Raw genomic sequence first — 21,333 nt, 5'->3', positions numbered from 1 at the left:
CAGTGAACCATAAATTTCAAGATATTTTAAAGCTTCATGATATTGTGTTTAATTCAGGTGTACCGAATTACAAGGGTGTTAGGATACCGTTGAAGACAAACTGGAATATTTCCTTTTTGCGGTCAGTTCTAATAGATTATCATGATTATGAAATATGTGATTTTCTTGAATATGGGTTTCCTATTGGATATTGTAAGGACATCTCACCAGTATCGGACAGTATAAATCACAAAGGAGCTACCAATTTTCCGCTGGATGTTGATAAATTCATTGACACTGAATTAGGCCATTTTGCTATGGTTGGTCCATTTCAAAAGAATCCTCTTTGCTGTGACTTGGCTTTTTCGCCGTTGACTACTGTTGAGAAAGATGAATCGAGCCGCAGAGTGATTGTTGATTTGAGCTGGCCAGAATTTACTTCAGTAAACAGTGGAATATTAAATAACATGTACTTAGGAGAGGACATAAAACTTACATTTCCAACCGTTGATTCCTTAGTGGATATCATTTTGTGTCAGGGCCCTGGTGCTTTGATGTTTAAAACAGACTTATCACGTGCATATCGCCAGATTCGCGTTGACCCCGGTGATATTCATTTTCTATCTTTAAGTTGACGCGGTAAGATTTACATAGACTGTGCACTTCCGTTTGGATTACGTTCTGCAGCTTTTATATGTCAGCGAGTAACATCCATGATCTGTTATATTGTATCTTTGCAAAATGTACTGTGTGTAAATTATTTAGATGATTTCGGTGGTGCTGACGTACCCTCTCGTGCGCATCACTCTTTCCGTGCTTTGTCGGATACGTTGCACCGTGTTGGTGTGCAGGAGAACGTTAAGAAGGCCTGTGAACCCTCCCCATCATGGTTTTTCTCGGTGTACTTCTGGATTCAGATCGTTTGGAGTTACGGATTACTCCGGAGCGCTTGGAGGAAATTCGTTCTCTACTTCCAAGATGGATGAAGAAGAGATCGGCCTCAAAAAGGGATTTGCAGTCACTTCTTGGAAAACTTCAGTTTATTGGCAAATGTGTGAAACCAAGCCGTGTGTTCATATCGCGTATATTAGTGCTGCTACGTGGTTTGAAAAATAATGATCAAAAAGTGAAGTTGGGTAATGAATTTAGGAAAGATATCAAGTGGTGTATAAGTTTTGTTCATATCTATAATGGTGTGTCCATGATTAAAACCAGTCAATGGTCTACTGTTGATCAAGTGTTCTCATCAGATGCTTGTCTTTCTGGATGTGGAGCTATCAATCAGTGTGGTGAATTTTTTCATAAAACGTTTCCCAAATGTGTGCTTGAAGCGTGCTCAAATATAGCTCAGTTTGAGTGTATCAGTGTTGTAGTCGCTTTAAAGTTGTGGTCTGTGAAATGGCAGGGGATGAAAATATCCATATTTTGTGACAATCAAGCAGTTTGCTCTGTTTTGAATTCTGGGAGAACCAAGGATCCAATCTTACAGAAGTGCCTTCGCGAGGTAGCATACTTGGCATGCTCTCGCGAGTTCGAGCTTCGAGCAGTGCATCTGTCCTCGGCCAGCAACAGACTTGCAGACTTACTCAGTCGCTGGCATTTAGATCTTTCTTACGCAGAACTATTTGCGCAAGAGGCGCTTCTGAATACGGAGATAAATGTGGATGATTCAATGTTTATCTTAGAAAACGATTGGTGAACATATTGTTATACTTTCGTGATATTCATTGATTGGTCGATACACTATTATTAACATATATTTCTACATGGGTTTTGTTTTTGAGTAAATTTTGTTTACCTGTTTGTAACCCATTTGATCATTTGAATGCATGTATTGGTAATTCTACATTTAATGTGCCTAAGTGTTCGCAATAGTGTTTATTTCATGAATTTTGATCTTTTCGACATTTATCTTTATTTTTATTTCTTAATACCTCCACGGACTTATAATGGTTTAATTGTCCTTGGTACCTCTTAGTTTGTTAAAATTTGTATAAATAAGCCGTGCTTTTAAGATGCGTTTCTTCTTTTAACAGATGAAGGATCGAACAATAGTATGGGGCTTAATCTTCTTCGCCAACAGTTAGTTCATACCCAACGGTCCGCTTATTCGCACGGGACCTACAAGAACTTAAAGACTCAAATTCGCTCATTTCTGTTATTTTGTGTATTTTATTCATTGCAAGACTGTCCTGTAAATATTGAAACACTTTGTTTATATGCCCAATTTTTGAGCCGTAGCATGAAATCTCTCCAAAGTATTAAAAACTATATTAACGGGGCTCGTATTTACCATGTCTTGCGAGGAGAAGTTTTCCCTGATATTTCCAACATTTCTTTGCAACTCACTTACAGAGGGCTAGGAAAGTTACTATTTCATTCCCCAAACCAGGCTCCGCCCATAACGCCAGATATTTTGAAGCAAATTTATGATGTTCTAGATTTTGCTATTCCATTTCATGCTACGATATGGTGCTTATTTTTGTTTGCATTTTACATGATGTGCAGGAAATCAAGCATAGTTCCTGATTCTAGTGTTAAGTTTGATAAGTCTAAATACCTGTGTAGAAACGATGTGTCAGTGAAAGATTTTGGCATTGTTGTTTTACTTAAGTACAATGTATGCTAAAACTAATCAATTCGGGGACAACAACGTAGTTATTCCGTTGTGTAAAAATGACTCTTCTTCTTTATGTCCAGTAAAAGCGTTTCAAAACATGTGTAGGTTAGTTCCCTTGGCACCCTCAGAACCGTTGTTTGGTACAGTTTCCGTTGGGGAGGTGATTCCGCTTGACGCGAGCTGCGTTGATCGTATGTTTCGACGTATAATGACGCATCTTCCGATTGCTCACGCTAACGAATACACCATGCACTCCTTCAGACGCGGAGGAGCTTCCTTCTATTTTAAATGCGGTGTGCCGGGGGAACTTATTCAAGTGTTTGGTAACTGGAAATCCGACTGTTACCTACGCTACCTAAGATTTTCATTTTCTAGCATGACTGACGCGGCACGGCTTGTCGCTTTGGCCTCCTAACTTAGATTCTGGTATTTAAGTTCAGGTTTTGTCCGTTTTTTGGGAGGATTTTTGGCTGCTTTTGACAAAACTTTATATCTATGTTAATTTCATTTACAATCTAGCAGCCCATTATTTCGGCCAAATTAAATTTATATTTTGCATTTGTCTTTGTTTTTCCTGAGCGCAATAATTTAACTAATTTTGAGAAAATTTAATAATTATCAAGGGAGGGAACTCTTTCTCAGCGCCGAATGTTTAATTGTCCGCCCTTCTTTATTTTGGCGCCTTTCTCACTTGTTCTCTAGTTTTAATCCGGTTCGGACGTGTGTTTTCTCCCTCCCTCCCGCCCGATTCTTTTATTTCTTTTTGTCGAACAAGTTCTCAATTTTATCTTTGCTTACATAGTTACCCATTTTCTTCCCTCTTTTATTTAAGGATATTGAATATTATATTATGTTTTTTTCACTTTATTATGCTTTCTGATGTAGTGTATCCTTGCATTGAGGATTTTTGGCTGCTTTTGACAAAACTTTATATCTATGTTAATTTCATTTACAATCTAGCAGCCCATTATTTCGGCCAAATTAAATTTATATTTTACATTTGTCTTTGTTTTTCCTGAGCGCAATAATTACAGGTTTATTATAGAATAGGGATATTTTCTTCGCATCCTTAAACTTAAGTAGTGTTTAAAAAACAGCCATTAACACTTTTTAATATTGATTTGTAACAATATTGATTACACATATACTGTCTGAAAAACGAATTGTAATGATCTATTCCAAAAAAAGTTCTGTAGTTATGTATCGAAATGGAAAAGATGAAGTGACTCTACTTCAAAAGGGAGTGAGCGAATCAAGATTTGCCTATTTGCCTTTCTTTCATAGTTTACAATATCCAGATCTAATATAATGTCGGCTTAAACTGTTCTTTCAGGAAATAATATAGTATAACAATTAACACAATTTTTAGAGTTCGGTAACGATGGCATTTCGTAAATTGCACTTGTTCAGTTGAAATTTTCTTCACAGTAAGACTTTTATAGAGCTTATTATATTGCATGTATTATTCCACGTCGAAAACTTGTTTGGGGGCATGATTCTGTCGTGAACAGCTAAAAATTTTAATAAATCCTCATTCGTTTGCGTTCGTAGAATTCATATATTTGTATAAAACTGTTTGAGTGAGAATTAAAAATAATTCTCTTCCAACAATATTTGCCTGGAAATATTGATTTTCTGACATAAAATAATAAGTAGTTAAATAAGCCGTACTTGGTTAAGAGATGTAAACCAATTGGGTTGAATCCACCATGCTGCTTCTACCCTTTTAAACCATATAGGTAAAGTCTGTTGTTAAAAATCAGTCGCGGTAGATGTCCACTTGGAAGAGAGCATAACTTTGTCAAAACGTTTTCATTCATCTATTTTAAACTTCAGTGGAAACCAGCCTAGTAGGCTCAGGGCTCAGTGCATATCTGTTCTGGTTCTTGCCCATGTAAGGAGGTGGTATGCAAACCTTTTTGACAAGTAGGCAAAGTGTAAGTGGATTTACGTCGCCTGTAATCTTTTCCATGGACAACATATAATGATGCGCGTCCTCTTCGGATTCGTTGGACTAACGTTTAAGAACATTTACTTACACTTTCACGTATGATCCCTACATGTTTTGATGATCCAGTGCTGATCGTTCGAATTCGTTGCCGAATAAAACCTTTATTGCAGAACTGTGTTTGTTTGAACTGAAAACCATGGCTTTACTTTTGTTTACATTTAATTTATGAATCCCCATTGTGTTAGCAAGGTTTATCATACCTTCCCTCCCTTCCCTGCACCGCACCTAATCTCACCTCACCTCGCCTACCTCACCTCACCTCATCTCCACTCATCTCACCTCACCTCACCTCTACTCACCTCCACTCACCTCACCTCACCTCACCTCACCTACCTCACCTAACCTCACCTCAACTCCACTCACCTCACCTCACCTCCACTCACCTCACCTCACCTCCACTCACATCACATCACATCCACTCACCCCACATCACATCCACTCACCTCACCTCATCTCACCTACCTCACCTCACCTCACCTCACCTCACCTCATCCCCCATCCACTCACCTCACCTACCTCACCTCACCTACCTCACCTCACCTCAACTAATCTCACCTCACCTCAACTAAACTAACCTCACCTCACCTACCTCACCTCACCTACCTCACCTCACCTCCACTCACCTCACCTCACATCACCTCCACTCACCTAACCTCACCTAACCTCACCTCAACTCCACTCACATTACCTCACCTCACCTCCACTCACCTCACTTCACCTCCACTCACCTCACCATACCTCACCTACCTCACCTCACCTCGCCGTTCTTCACCTCACCTCACCTAGCCTCTCCTCACCTCACCTACCTCACTTCATCTAACCTCACCTCACCTCACCTCACCCCACCTCACCTCTCCTCACCTCACCTCACCTCACCTACCTCACCTCACCTCACCTCACTTCACCTCAACTCACCTCACCTCGACCCACCTCACCTCACCAAACCTCACATACTTCACCTCACCTCGCCTCACCTCACCTCACCTCACCTACCTCACCTCATCTCACCTCCACTCGCCTACCTCGCCTCACCTCACTTCACCTCCACTCACCTTACCTACCTCACCTCACCTAACTCACCTCACCTCATTTACCTCACTTCACCTCACCTACCTCACCTCACCTCACCTCACTATGCGCATGTTTAAACAATTGATGCACTTTTCTTTCAACAGAGTGGCGCATATCAGGACCTTTACTTCGCTCATTTTTAAACAAATTGATGCAAGATTGAAATTAATGCAACGTCTGGCTTTACACCATTCAGTGCAGCAACTGATTGGCTTTTTACAGTGGGTCCTACTGCTCAGCCATTACCTTTGATGAGTTCATTATTCTGCCCATGTGCATGTTTAAGTGCAATAGCAGAGAAGAGACGTTGAGTTTAGTCTACAGCAAACTTACCTTGTGCAAAATGATTAGCAACGTCTGGGGTTCTCTGTTCTAGAGCAACCATATTATGAACATGTACAGGCACTTTACGAGCATAATTTTGATGGTAGGGAGCAAAAACTGACCGAAACAACAAACACAATGCTTACCCAGACAGCATGACAGTACTTTCAAACATCAGCGTCATCGACCAAAACGGAATTGAACAAGAAACACTTTCTTATCTGTTTCATAATTCGGTATACTTTAGGAACTTGTTCGGTTTACTTTAGAGGGCGTCGGTGTATTGCCTTCGATACTATGGTTAGGGGAATGCAATCTTTTCAATTAATTTCAGTTAACTAAATTTGTTTCTACATAATAAGTGTCATTTAGCTTTATGTTTTAGAAATGTTCATTCTCTATCACCGGAACAGGTTTATATCAAATGGCATATGTATGTTATCTTGCAAATGACATATTTATAACAAGGGTAGACTCATGATTTATTTCTGCTTACTTTGCCACAGACGATGACTGCAGTCAGAGTAAAGATAAAGATTCGGATAATGCAAGCTTTATTGATGTAAGGGTTTGCTTGATGCAAGGAATGAAACTAATTGTCCAGGTTCAGAAAATTGCAAATATGTACTGAAGAAAATAGTTTGTATATTTGAAGCTATATTGATAGCGAGCGTTGTCATATTCATTACATTTCTTCCGGTTCTTTAAAGGTTTGAACAAACATTTTATGCCAAATTTACGACAAATTAAAATCACCCTCTCCGATTCGTTTATATTACTTTTTTTAAATTTCAAATGCTAATATAAGGGTTATAGTTGCATGCTATATAAGCATGTTATAACTTACATGTTGATATATGTTAATGCAATGACTAAAATTGCTAGATTATTTAGTTATAATTTCCTATGTTGATTATATGAATTTATCTTATATTTTAAAAATGGTGAAAGTTGAGCCTAAGATTAACACAATGTATTTTCAGGGAGTTCAATGATTCCCGTAAATTAATGTAACATGTATCTAATGAGCGAACATCTGTCACAGAGACGTATTATCATGTATCTAATGAGCGAACATCTGTCACAGAGATGTATTATCTTGTATCTAATGAGCGAACATCTGTCACTGAGGATGTATTATCATGTATCTAATGAGCGAACATCTGTCACTGAGGATGTATTATCATGTATCTAATGAGCGAACATCTGTCACAGAGGATGTATTATCATGTATCTAATGAGCGAACATATGTCACTGAGGATGCATTATCATGTATATAATGAGCGAACATCTGTCACTGAGGATGTATTAGCATGTATCTAATGAGCGAACATCTGTCACAGAGGATGTATTATCATGTATCTAATGAGCGAACATCTGTCACTGAGGATGCATTATCATGTATCTAATGAGCGAACATCTGTCACAGAGGGTGTATTATCATGTATCTAATGAGCGAACATCTGTCACTGAGGATGTATTATCATGTATCTTATGAGCGAACATCTGTCACAGAGGATGAATTATCATGTATCTAATGAGCGAATATTATCATGTATCGAATGAGCTAACATCTGTCACAGAGGATGTATTATCATGTATCTAATGAGCGAATATTATCATGTATCGAATGAGCATGTTCCTAATAGGCGCACGTCTGTCGTTGAGAATGTTTATCCATTTCCATCTGCAATGAATTGCGTCAAATTGACCTGTTAATAACAAAGACCATTCGTTAAGAACAGTTCTTGGTACTTATGTACAGTAGTTGGTCGGAATAAATATCTTCTCAAAGATATATTTGCTGGCTGTATGACGTCGTTTTCTCTTTCTGCAGGGTTATAAAAAGAGGAAAGAGTACATCGCCACCCAACCAAAATCTCTCAATTTCACGTTATGATTTCAGGCAGGTTTAAGGATTATGTTAGATATAAAGCAAACTGTTGTCTATGTAGTTTTCATTGTATTATTAAGATGAGGAAATATTTGCCCACTTGAAGTCTGATTATCTGACTATACAGTAATAATAATCTGATCAAATCAAATTGGCTTCGCCCGTTCTTGGACTAAATGTGTTTTTTTTATGAAATCCGGGTTCAAATTTTGTATTATGATAGTGCAAACTGTTCGAAATAACAATTTGACCTGCTATCTTTTAGGGCCAATGTCACAGCAAGTGAGAGACGAATTCAAACCCTTCTGGTGGATGGTGTGGCAGCAGAAGGTCGAGAAGATTGTCATGGCCACGAACCTGATTGAGAATGCAGTATTTAAATGCATAACACGTTATCTAACTACACACACTAAAGCCCTTATATCACCTTAAGTTAAACACTTTTGAACTCAAAATAATTCACTGTCATGAGTAATATGGGGTCATGTTATATCCAAGGAGAGGAGATCGAACGCATCGGTTAAGAATAGATACCGGAAGATACGGACAAAACCGTATTCAAAGACATGAACGTGTATGGCAGGTGTGCAACTCGAATGACATTGAAGATGAGTTCCATTTTTTTTTTTAAATTGCACTTTTATATGTTGAACTTGGACAAAGACATATCAAAACGTTTTATTGGAGAAAACCAAGTGTTTTCAAGATGATTTAACTGCTTAATTCTAAAAAAAGAAATGAGTTTAATAACGCTTGCCACCAATATAAGAGATTCATAAAGAATAAGAAAAAACAACGTATTAAACAATACTGCACGATTTTTCTCCTTGCGTAATATATTCGTGATGTGATGAGATATTTGGTATGTTGTTTTTATATCGATGAACTTACGCATTACTTAATACTGATGTTTGATATTGTTGATATTTCATACATAGTAACTCATACTCGTGTATTGCTTATTGTTAAACAATTGTATTTACCTATTTTATATATTTATGATGAAAAACCGTAATGGTTTCAGTCGAATAAACTCTGTTCTGTTCTGTTACTATTCAAGTTTATATTGGCTCTAAACCGATCGAAACTCGGCAGAGCCTGTCTGAGCTGTATGTAATTATTTATAAAAATATATCTACTTTTTTTAAATGCGCACCTACTTTGAGAATAATTGCAATTATTCTAATAATACCACGATCAAATATAGCTCATGCTTACTCTCAAACTCATTTAAAATCAATGTGAATACAAACATTCATAAATCTTGCATAAATCTTCCAAATGTGCACATTACGGTGTCATGCTCCAGTGTTCTATTCATCTCATAGCAGTCGGCTAAATACCGCTGGCTTAATTGTGTTACTTTCAATGGTTGCGATATTTTGTTCCTGTTTGAGAAATTATATACGATATGACAGTAGTGACTGTGTATAATCATGATTTAGACTGCGTGCCTCTTTACAGGACTTACATTAATGTTAATGTTAAGTTATTAGCTTAACGATGTAGTACCAGTAATGTAATAAATGAATGAACATATTTAATGATCAGTTTTTAATTGAGGTTTTAATTATAGATTGGTATGTAACAAAGTTTAAACCTAAAACTATTTACAGTGTTTGCAATAATGCAATACCTATTATATGGTTTAATAGTGGATTATCTTAACTATTAACGGTAAGAATTATAACTCTTTCTTATTATCACCTAAATGCTTATTCCCCAAAAAACTACCCTTTTTCTTACACGTGTGACCATTTTTTTTCAAAGTAATCAAAGTCAATTGAGTCTGATAAAGTTAAATGGTTATCAATCAGTTTGGGTTTTTTAAATTGCCATCTGGCGTAAATCAAATTTATAGCCTATAAATCGAAAAACATACGTCGTTAATGATAATAAAACATGCAGCAAAAGTCATTCAACAAGGTTTAACAAATATAAGTATTTTTCCGTTACAGAAAACGCTGCCAAAACAGGATGATATTTCGAATATTCGCTCTTCTTTGCGTCGCTCAATCATGTTTGGCAGGTAGGTTATTCTCAATTATGGCATGCAATGTAGTATTAACAAAACAAGTCATCAGACGGCGCGTTTAAATATCAATATTTGCAAACATATTAATAATAACAGCCTTTACATTAACCAATACAATAGCTTAAGTGAGTAACAGAAACGAGGCAAAGTATAAGATTTCATTTATGTGGTGATTATTTTGCTTTAGGCATAATTATATTAAATGTTGATTTTTTATGCTTTATAACCACAGTGATCTCTTAACTATGCTTACACGTTATGTATCTTTAAAATGATTTTTGAAATAAATATTTTGTAAATCCCAAACAAATATTTGCCTATCGAGAGCGTTATACATTTTTTTCAAAAACGAATAATCTTACCTTGTCTAACATTATGTGAAATTCTTTTTAATATACAATAACAACATCAAAACACATTTGATATGGGAATGAGTTCGGCGTCAACAGTCACAAAAAATAAATAAACACTTTGCCATTATCAGAAGATCTGAGTTACTGGCTGTTCGTCGTTTAATTCGGGATTCAAACTGCAAGTCAAGAGGAAACCGTTAATATTCACGCGCATTTTGTGTATGAACATGCGTATTTAGCAATGGACATTTACACCGTAATAAGTGAACCGTTTGGCAATAAACGTATTCTTTAAGAAACTAACAGCATACATCAATGACATGAATGCAATGGTTGGTGCGCCGTCATTCTTCTTAATGACTTTGTGTGATTGTTTCTTTGCACTCATTAAGCCTTGATATTTTAAACCATTTGTTCGAATAACGCGTACTTAAACTTGTAGTTTAACAGAGAGAGACTATTTTATGTCTATAAACTTACCCGTATGTGCTTCAGATAAACAGAACATTATGTCTTTCCAATATATCATTTCCGATTTTAAAGCGGAGAAGCTTGGTATGAATTTCCTTTCATGTGCTATTATCGAAAAACAATCGAACATTACTATATAGATATATTGTTCAGTTAGGTACCATGTTGCAATACATTCTCATCATTTATTTATTTATTACAAAAGAATACATTAACATAATGACGTTAAAAAAAGTTAAATAATATAACGATTTTTACAAACAAAAATATTTAGTGACGGTGATAATAAACGAGACGGAGGTGGACTGTAATGGACATTGTGCTTGCTGTGAAGGTGGAGAGGATGAATGTGAATTAAGCGAAGGACAAGCTGATTATTGTTTAAAAGGCTGTGTTGACACAATATATGGATACAGATGCAAAAACTCATGTCCTGACAACTGTGCTACTTGTGAACGAAATTCAGGCAGGCCGTGTATCACTTGCAAGGATTCATATTACGATATAAATAGTGCTTGTAGCATGAGTTGTCCTCTTGGGTGTGATGGTCCTTGTAATGATGACGGAACTTGTAGCGCATGTACACCGAACTTTGAAGGGGCTAGATGCGATGCATGCATACCAGGGAAATACGGTGAAAATTGTTCTATGAACTGCAATTATCAAAACTGCCGTTGTACGGACTTGAACGGATGTGATTCATGTAAAACAGGATTTGCTGGTACCTTTTGCATGAAATGTGAAGCAGCATATTATGGAGCAAACTGCAACATAAGTTGCCCTACTGGATGCAGGGGTGGAACCTGTATGAGAAACGGAGCATGTATTGAATGCAACACTGGATATTACGGCGAACAATGCAACGCTAACTGTTCTAAGGGTTGCAGAGATGCAGTTTGTCATAGAAATGGGACATGTGCATGTACGGATAACTTTACAGGTACAAAATGCATTGAATGTGTTGAAGACAAATATGGGGACAATTGCCAACATGAATGCAGTGACGGTTGTTCTACATTGTCCTGTGACAAAGAAGATGGGTCATGTGTTGGTGGATGTAAAAATGGATTATATGGCATGAATTGTTCTCAGAAATGTACCGATATTGAAAATGGGTGTTTAAAATGTAGTCAGCTGAATGGAACGTGTTTGGTGTGTAAAACAGGATTTTACCCGAGTGAAAATGGAGCTTGCACTACTTGCAATGGTAACTGTAATAATGAACTGTGTAATGCTGAAACAGGCAAATGTATAAAAGGCTGTGCAGAAGGCTTCTGGGGTTACAAGTGTGACGTCAGATGTAGTTCTTATTGTGGAACATGCCAGCAAGGTTCAGGAGTCTGTGATTCATGTAAAGACCCAACAGTTCATGGACTTTATTGTAACGAATCATGCAACTCATCATGCTACGAAAACAAGTGTGATCAAGGTAATGGTCATTGTTCGAATGGATGTAATGGTGATTTTTTCGGCAATATGTGTCAGTTTAATTGCCCTGTAAATTGTCAGCAACGTGGAGTAGACACGAGATGTACTGCTGATGGTATATGCAAATTTAGCTGCGTCGATGGATATGAAGGCGATGATTGCTCAAGTAAGAATATGATATATATATTTTCCAAGTACTATTCGAATATATAACAAAGTAAAATATACTTTAACATTTGTTCACTGTTAATAATTATATCTGATTTCATATTCGGTTTATCTCCATAATTTATACCTATCATGATGATAAAAGTATGCCGTATGATTTATATCAACCTGTCCATACAATGACAATATATTGCATCAACAATACTATTGCACCACGACTGGTTGTTGATACTTACATGTAAACTGAACAATTTAAATGTGTTATTCGTATGATGTAATCAGACTTCCAAACATATAATGTATTTGTTGAAAAGAAGCTGTAAAATCACAAGGAGCAGCTATTGCTGGAGGAGTTACCGGTGGCGTTGTAGTCATTATTGGCGTTCTAGTTGCGTTATTCTTCTTTCGACGAAGGTATAACGTATAAGTATTCATTTCCTTAGTGTAAACTGAATTACATTGCAGCGTTATTGTATAAGGTCAGTTCGTATATGTTACTGGACACTTGAGACATGCTTTTATGGTACTCCTATCTTCTCTTAAATACATCAGGGAATACTAAAGCAACACAAATCGTAGTAAAATTGAAACTTACTAATTGAAATGTATAGGTATATGAAAATAAATCGTTTTCCCCATCAAATACTACTCAAAGTGTAAGTTGTTTGGTAAAATTAAACGCCAAAATTGTGTGCAGTTTTCTTAAACTGTGAAAATACCCCCAACCGAGTATGTGCTAAACAATAGCGATCAACCTGAAAGATTATTATATGAATTTCGTGCAGGCAGCAATAAAATATGCTTATGCTGTTTAAGAAAATTGAAATATCTAACCCAAAACATTTGTTTTATTTGATCCACGCGCCTGTCTGCCTCTAGCAAAAACAAGCAAAACGGTAATACAACGTTCAAGGCTTACACAGCTGATGAAGAGAACAAAGAACGTAAGTCTACCTTACCACTTCCTTATCCATCTTTGTTACTGAGTCTTTACAAAGAATATTTAAGCCTGAACTTAATACATGTCATATTCCCTTATCTTAAAAAAGACAACCGACGTTCAAACAAAACAATAAATCTTCATTTTCTTGTTGGTATCAGCGAACGAACGAACATACTATAATGAAGGACAGCTCAAGAGAGAATCTACAAATTCAAATCCAGCAGGTACTAGATCGCCAGCAAACAAACCCACTTCTAAAGAGCTACAAACATCGGCGTATATAGTGACCGCATCTGAACACGAGATTGACTTAGAAATAGGTAAGTTGTGAGATACTTGGTCGGATCTTTAGGTTCTTTTAGTGTCAGGTATATTTTAGATCGTTGGCGCCGATTGTTAATATTGAATTCGAACGAATCAGTGAAACTGCAGACGATTGGTTGAAAAGTTTTCATTAGGAAGCCAAGAACCAAAATGAATCGTACAACATTGTAGTAGACTCATTTAAATAATCTTAAGGTCACACTCGTGATATGAAGACTACAATGGAGGAGTTCTTACAAAGCGATTTTGTCAATATTCTCCCACATCAAGGACAATTCGGAAAGCATGTTTCAATCAAACAATTGTGTTGATTTGGTGTTTCTTGTTTAACTATCGATTCGCGTCGTGCATTTTTGTTACATTGTCTACCTCGTTCAGACGCTATAAAGAGTGCACATTTTATTTTGATATAAGGTATAAGACAAATGTCAAATGGCTTTTCTTTCGCCTTTTACACCTAGCATTTCGATTGGTACAGTATTTCGTATTTAGTTTGAAACTTACTTAAACTTTTGAATCATATGCAAAGGTCATCGCCGTGTTGTTGAATATGAAGGAAACATATATGACAACATGTAACTTGAAAGTTCCTTTTTATTTTATACAATTCAGTCTCACTACTTTCAATCAATTTCTAGTAAATAGGAGAGCACACATTGTTGTGCAATACACATATATAAGACATTGCAAAATTGGTTTATAAATGCTTGTACGGCAAACAAACATAATTATAGTGTTCAACAGCCGAAAACCAACCGAATCTCATCAACCAAGTCTACGATAGTCAGCTAGCAGATCTTCGTCGCTAAGCCAACTAGCATCGTCATACAAAAAATCTAGAAATTTGTAACAAAATGTCTGTTTAAGGGATTAATTGCGGGCTTGATGTCATTATCGGTGTATGAACGCTATTGGGCTGGTCAAAGTGTGTGGAGTCCGAACGCGGAAAAAGATCAACCACTTGAAATCACTGTTGAACGTAAAATTGAAACACTTATGGCAACAAAACATTTAAAATTTAATAAATTAACACTTTCTGAAATGTTGATTTATATTTTACGGGATCTGCTGAGACAATACAAACAATAACAAGATCAACATTTTTCATGTATATTGTTATGCGACGAATTGCGGTCCGAACATATCCGAAGATGTTGCGTTCATCGGATGATAAACGCAATTGCCGAAAAGCAGTTCATTTAAGGAATGGAAATTGAGGTGTAAATATATGCTAAATTCCATTTTCCTTTTTTAAGTATTTAACTATGAAACCTCATATAACAGCCGATGTATCCTTATTCTTAATATAAGTTGCAAACATCTTGATGTGACATCTGCTCACTAGCTGTCTGTATCGGAAATGAATTTATGGTTATTTCAGATGCCAATCACGACGAAGAAAACACTACGGATGTATATTGCAATAACTCGGTCGCTTTGCAAAACTCTAAAATTTCTGTTGACGTCCTTGTGCAATTTATTGATTCATTGACAGAAGATGATACCAGAGCTGTATTTGAGGTAAGTGTTTTGACACTACATGCATGCCACAAATATACTATAATGGCAGGCAGGAATTATCATAGATACGTATATCAAAGTATGACTGTCAATCAAGCATCTCCATTTAATTAACTACCAAAATTCCCAAGAAAGTGAATAAAGAAATAAAATGTTTTTTTGAAAATCTAGTAAACGAAGCATGTTCTAAATCATGTTTATTTTATCCAAACTTAATAGCATTCTTAATTTCTATATAACATAAATGAAATTGTTAATCTTGAAGCAAATTTGTCTACAGGTACTTTCAAACACACCAACAATAATTTGCCACTGTAAGAATGTAGGGGGTTTTCGGAAACATTTTGATACTTTGATTTACTTATATAATGCTCTAATTGTATTTACTAGAAATTTCCGCAAGGACTCATTAAGCCGTATATTCACTCCCAAAGAAGTGAAAACATGCCAAGGAACAGATACAAGGGAATTTATCCATGTATGTACAAAATACATTTCCTCTGCATACAATCTTCATTTATAGCGAAAACAAATCTATTACTTAAGGGTATGCAATTATACGTCTGTATTTGTGTTCATTTGATAACTTATCTGTTTGGAACGAATATAAACAAACTCATAGTAACATTATGCTTTTTCACAGATGATGACAGCAGAGTTAAGTTTCAAGATGGACATTCCGACTACATCAATGCAAGCTTTATTGATGTAAGGGTTTGCTTACGTACATACATACAACAAAATGGCACGTTTGTAAATGTATTCCGTATGAACTGGAGTTTGTCAGATTAAACGATCATCATTATTATCGTTAGTAGAAATTTGGGTACAGTTGTGCACATCTCTGGTGAGAGTAAATCCCGTATCAAATGTGTTTTTATTTAGCTTTGTTTGGTTCTTTTTCTTCAGGGTTACAAAAAGAGGAAAGAGTACATCGCCACCTTAGGTAAAACTAGCACACTCTCATAATAACCAAATAACTAAAATGATTAATATACACGCGATTACCCAGGGTTATATCAGAGTAGCGTTTTACATAAAGTTTAAGGAAAGAACAAATATATCAACTTGTAATGAAATAAATTATCTGATAATACCGAATACTAAAAATCTTATCAAATCAAGCTGCCGGAACTTTTTTGCTTCGTCCGTTCTCGGTCATAAAATATGGGCTCAAATTGTGTAGGTTAAAGTGAAAAACTGTTTGAGCTTACAGTTTGATATGGTGTCTTCAAGGGCCAATGTCGCAGCAACTGGGAGACGAATTCGAACCCTTCTGGCGGATGGTGTGGCAACAGAAAGTCGAGAAGATTGTCATGGTCACGAACCTGATTGAAAATGCGGTATTATAGTTGCTTAAATAAAATAAATATACTTTGTGTGAGTACATGTATAATTTTTCATAAACATGATATTGTTCAATGAAACGCGATGTAAATTAAATACAAAAACATTCAAACAAATTAAAGCCTTGCATTGATTCACTTTTGTACAATTATACACAGTTATATACCCAGACCATTACACTTTTGAAATCATTTAACTATGACTGATTGTTTAAACTAGTTTTGAGCTATATGTGTTAATTGAATTATAGTCGCCTAAATGCGAACAGTATTGGCCAAACGTTGGTACTAGCAAGATGTATGGAGAGTTCAAAATCACGTCTCATTCGGAGGATATGTATGCGGAGTTTACAAGGAGAGCCCTTACAATTACAAGGGTATGCATTTGCATTTTTCATTTTTTCTACTTGACATACCTCTTCTTTTCTAAATTGATATGTAAATTGTTAAATTTAGCTGTTTTTCGTCATACATGTAGAGGCCAATTGTTTGTTTCAGTGTAAGATCGTATTATACTTCACCTGGTGAACAAAAGCTAAATTCACTGTTGATGCTCGCGAGGTGAAATGTATTGCGAACTAATACTGAAATTTAATTACATGCCAACAAATAAAAATAAAATGACAGTGTATTGTAGGTTTTGTAAAAAAAAAAGCGCGTTAAATTATATGCGAACGCAACGTTATTACGGAAATGACGTCGTTGAAATTGTGTCACAGCCCTAAAATTTCAAAGCAGTGAAATATGAGATTTCACTGATAAATCTCTATTTAGCATTGAAAAGCACATAATAAATCGGAATAATGTTTGACATGAAACCACTAAAACAGTCAGTGTAACAAAGTTTACGGAAGTATAATTCATATTTTCACAAATGCATTTGATTTCTTTGTAATGATGTTCGCAACTAATGCTCCTTTTACTCTTAAACGCAATAGGAACGGCTAAAGAAATTTTTAAATGTACAATTCAGTAATGTGAAATTGTATAATGCCGTAGCTGCATACTGCACGTACACAATGCGAACACTGGAAATTCAAAGACGATATTTAAGTCAATCATAGAAAATATTATTAATCATGTTTTCATGAGTTTGTCGTAAACTAAACCGTCTTAAATCTTTCTCATTAAAAAATAAGAGTTGTTACATACTTGTATCGTTAATATTAACCGTAAAGGGGTTATTTTGCTAAAAAACAACAAATATAATTTATTTGCATTCTCAAAGTCCTCTGAAGAAAGAACCCTGTACCATCTGCACTTCACTTGTTGGCCGGACAAAGGCATTCCTGACGATGTCACTGCAATAATTGAGTTCAGACAAAGAGTACTGAATACTCCTACTTCATATAAAGGACCTACTGTGGTCCACTGCAGGTATAGTATTGTGAGTTCAGACAAAGAGTACTGAATACTCCTACAATCCACTGCAGGTATAGCGTTGTGAGTTCAGACAAAGAGTACTGAATACTCCTACAACATATAAAGGACCTACTGTGGTCCACTGCAGGTATAGTATTGTGAGTTCAGACAAAGAGTACTGAATACTCCTACAACATATAAAGGACCTACTGTGGTCCACTGCAGGTATAGTATTGTGAGTTCAGACAAAGAGTACTGAATACTCCTACAACATATAAAGGGCCTACTGTGGTCTACTGCAGATTTAGTGTTGTGAGTTCAAACAAAGAGTACTGAATACTCCTACAACATATAAAAGGACCTACTGTGGTCTACTGCAGGTATATTATTGTGAGTTCAGACAAAGAGTACTGAATACTCTTACAACATATAAAGGACCTACAGTGGTCCACTGCATGTATAGTATTGTGAGTTCAGACAAAGAGTACTAAATATTCCTACAACATATATAGGACCTACTGTGGTCCACTGCAGGTTTAGTGTTATGAGTTCAGACAAAGAGTACTGAATACTCCTACAACATATAAAGGTCCTACTGTGGTCCACTGCAGGTATAGTATTGTGAGTTCAGATAAAGAGTACTGAATACTCCTACAACATATAAAGGACCTACTGTGGTCCACTGCATGTATAGTATTGTGAGTTCAGACAAAGAGTACTAAATATTCCTAAAACATATATAGGACCTACTGTGGTCCACTGCAGGTTTAGTGTTATGAGTTCAGACAATGAGTACTGAATACTCCTACAACATATAAAAGGACCTACTGTGGTACAATGCAGGTATAGCTTTGTGAGTTTAGACAAAGAATACTGAATACTCCTACAACATATAAAGGACCTACTGTGGTCCACTACAGGTATAGCGTTGTGAGTTCAGACAAAGAGTACTGAATACTCCTACAACATATAAAGGTCCTACTGTGGTCCACTGCAGGTATAGCTTTGTGAGTTCAAACACAGAGTACTGAATACTCCTACAACATATAAAAAGACCTACTGTGGTCCACTGCAGGTATAGCTTTGTGAGTTCAGACAAAGAGTACTGAATACTCCTACAACTATAAAAGGACCTTCTGTGGTCCACTGCAGGTATAGCTTTGTGAGTTCAGACAAAGAGTACTGAATACTCCTACAACATAAAAAAGACCTACTGTGGTCCACTACAGGTATAGTTTTGTGAGTTCAGACAAAGAGTACTGAATACTCCTACAACATATAAAAGGACCTACTGTGGTCACTGCAGGTATTGCTTTGTGAGTTCAGACAAAGAGTACTGAATACTCATACAACATATAAAAGACCTACTGTGGTCCACAGCAGGTATAGCTTTGTGAGTTCAGACAAAGAGTACTGAATACTTCTACAACATATAAAAGGACCTACTGTGGTCCACAGCAGGTAAAATTTTGTGAGTTCAGACAAAGAGTACTGAACACTCCTACAACATATAAAAAGACCTTCTGTGGTCCACTGCAGGTATAGCTTTGTGAGTTCAGACAAAGAGTACTGAATACTCCTACAACATATAAAAGGACCTTCTGTGGTCCAATGCAGGTATTGCTTTGTGAGTTCAGACAAAGAGTACTGAACACTCCTACCACATATTAAAGGACCTACTGTGGTCCCCTGCAGGTAAAGCTTTGTGAGTTCAGACAAAGAGTACTGAATACTTCTACAACATAAAAATGGACCTACTGTGGTCCACTGCAGGTATTGCTTTGTGAGTTCAGACAAAGAGTACTGAACACTCCTACAACATATAAAAGACCTACTGTGGTCCACTGCAGGTATTGCTTTGTGAGTTCAGACAAAGAGTACTGAACACTCCTACAACATATAAAAGGACCTTCTGTGGTCCACAGCAGGTATTGCGTTGTGAGTTCAGACAAAGAGTACTGAACACTCCTACACCATATAAAGGACCCACTGTGGTCCAATGCAGGTATAGCTTTGTGAGTTCAGACAAAGAGTACTGAATACTCCTACAACATATCAAGGTCCTACTGTGGTCCACTGCAGGTATTGCTTTTTGGGTTCATACAAAGAGTACTGAATACTAATACAACATAAAAAAGACCTACTGTGGTCCAATGCAGGTATAGCTTTGTGAGTTCAGACAAAGAGTACTAAATACTCCTACAACATATAAAGGACCTACTGTGGTCCACTGCAGGTATAGTATTGTGAGTTCAGACAAAGAATACTCCTACAACATATAAAAGGACCTACTGTGGTCCAATGCAGGTATAGCTTTGTGAGTTCAGACAAAGAGTACTGAATACTCCTACAACATATAAAAGGACCTACCGTGGTCCAATGCAGGTATTGCTTTGAGAGTTCAGACAAAGAGTACTGAATACTCCTACAACATATAAAAGGACCTTCTGTGGTCCAATGCAGGTATAGTTTTGTAAGTTCAGACAAAGAGTACTGAATACTCATACAACATAAAACAGGACCTACTGTGGTCCACTGCAGGTATTGCTTTGAGAGTTCAGACAAAGAGTACTGAATACTCCTACAACATATCAAGGTCCTACTGTGGTCCACTGGAGGTATTGCTTTTTGAGTTCATACAAAGAGTACTGAATACTCCTACAACATAAAAAAGACCTACTGTGGTCCACTGCAGGTATAGCTTTGTGAGTTCAGACAAAGAGTACTAAATACTCCTACAACATATAAAGGACCTACTGTGGTCCACTGCAGGTATAGTATTTTGAGTTCAGACAAAGAATACTGAATACTCCTACAACATATAAAAGGACCTACTGTGGTCCAATGCAGGTATAGCTTTGTGAGTTCAGACAAAGAGTACTGAATACTCCTACAACATATAAAAGGACCTACTGTGATCCAATGCAGGTATAGCTTTGTGAGTTCAGACAAAGAGTACTGAATACTCCTACAACATATAAAAGGACCTTCTGTGGTCCAATGCAGGTATAGTTTTGTGAGTTCAGACAAAGAGTACTGAATACTCCTACAACATATAACAGGACCTACTGTGGTCCACTGCAGGTATTGCTTTGAGAGTTCAGACAAAGAGTACTGAATACTCCTACAACATATAAAAGGACCTTCTGTGGTCCAATGCAGGTATTGCTTTGTTAGTTCAGACAACGAGTACTGAACACTCCTACAACATATAAAAGGACCTACTGTGGTCCACTGCAGGTATTGCTTTGTGAGTTCAGACAAAGAGTACTGAATACTCCTACAACATATTAAAAGACCTACTGTGGTCCACTGCAGGTATTGCTTTGTGAGTTCAGACAAAGAGTACTGAATACTCCTACAACATATAAAGGACCTACTGTGGTCCACTGCAGGTATAGTATTGTGAGTTCAGACAAAGAGTACTGAATACTCCTACAACATATAAAAGGACCTACTGTGGTCCACTGCAGGTATAGCTT

The 21,333-nt window shown here is 36.6% G+C and overlaps 1 protein-coding gene across 2 annotated transcripts in view; it reads left to right on the top strand.

Annotated features, from left to right (window-relative positions):
• Positions 1-10,216: 10,216 nt before the first annotated feature.
• The window catches only part of LOC128205286 (receptor-type tyrosine-protein phosphatase alpha-like), a 37,374-nt gene continuing 26,257 nt past the window's right edge, over positions 10,217-21,333 (top strand). The window contains exons 1-11 of one of the 2 annotated variants that reach the window (XM_052906814.1): positions 10,890-12,353; positions 12,670-12,769; positions 13,235-13,299; positions 13,457-13,618; positions 15,004-15,143; positions 15,534-15,621; positions 15,787-15,851; positions 16,053-16,089; positions 16,380-16,486; positions 16,741-16,866; positions 17,718-17,866. In XM_052906814.1, coding sequence (XP_052762774.1) covers positions 11,282-12,353; positions 12,670-12,769; positions 13,235-13,299; positions 13,457-13,618; positions 15,004-15,143; positions 15,534-15,621; positions 15,787-15,851; positions 16,053-16,089; positions 16,380-16,486; positions 16,741-16,866; positions 17,718-17,866 — 2,111 coding nt within the window. In that variant the 5' untranslated portion in view covers positions 10,890-11,281. Of the gene's footprint in view, positions 12,354-12,669; positions 12,770-13,234; positions 13,300-13,456; positions 13,619-15,003; positions 15,144-15,533; positions 15,622-15,786; positions 15,852-16,052; positions 16,090-16,379; positions 16,487-16,740; positions 16,867-17,717; positions 17,867-21,333 lie in introns of both variants that reach the window. The other variant, XM_052906815.1, reaches the window with a different exon arrangement.

The sequence above is a fragment of the Mya arenaria genome, chromosome 10, assembly GCF_026914265.1.
Source record: "Mya arenaria isolate MELC-2E11 chromosome 10, ASM2691426v1".
In the NCBI taxonomy this organism is placed as follows: Eukaryota; Metazoa; Mollusca; class Bivalvia; order Myida; family Myidae; genus Mya; species Mya arenaria.
This window is presented reverse-complemented; position numbering and strand designations above follow the sequence as displayed.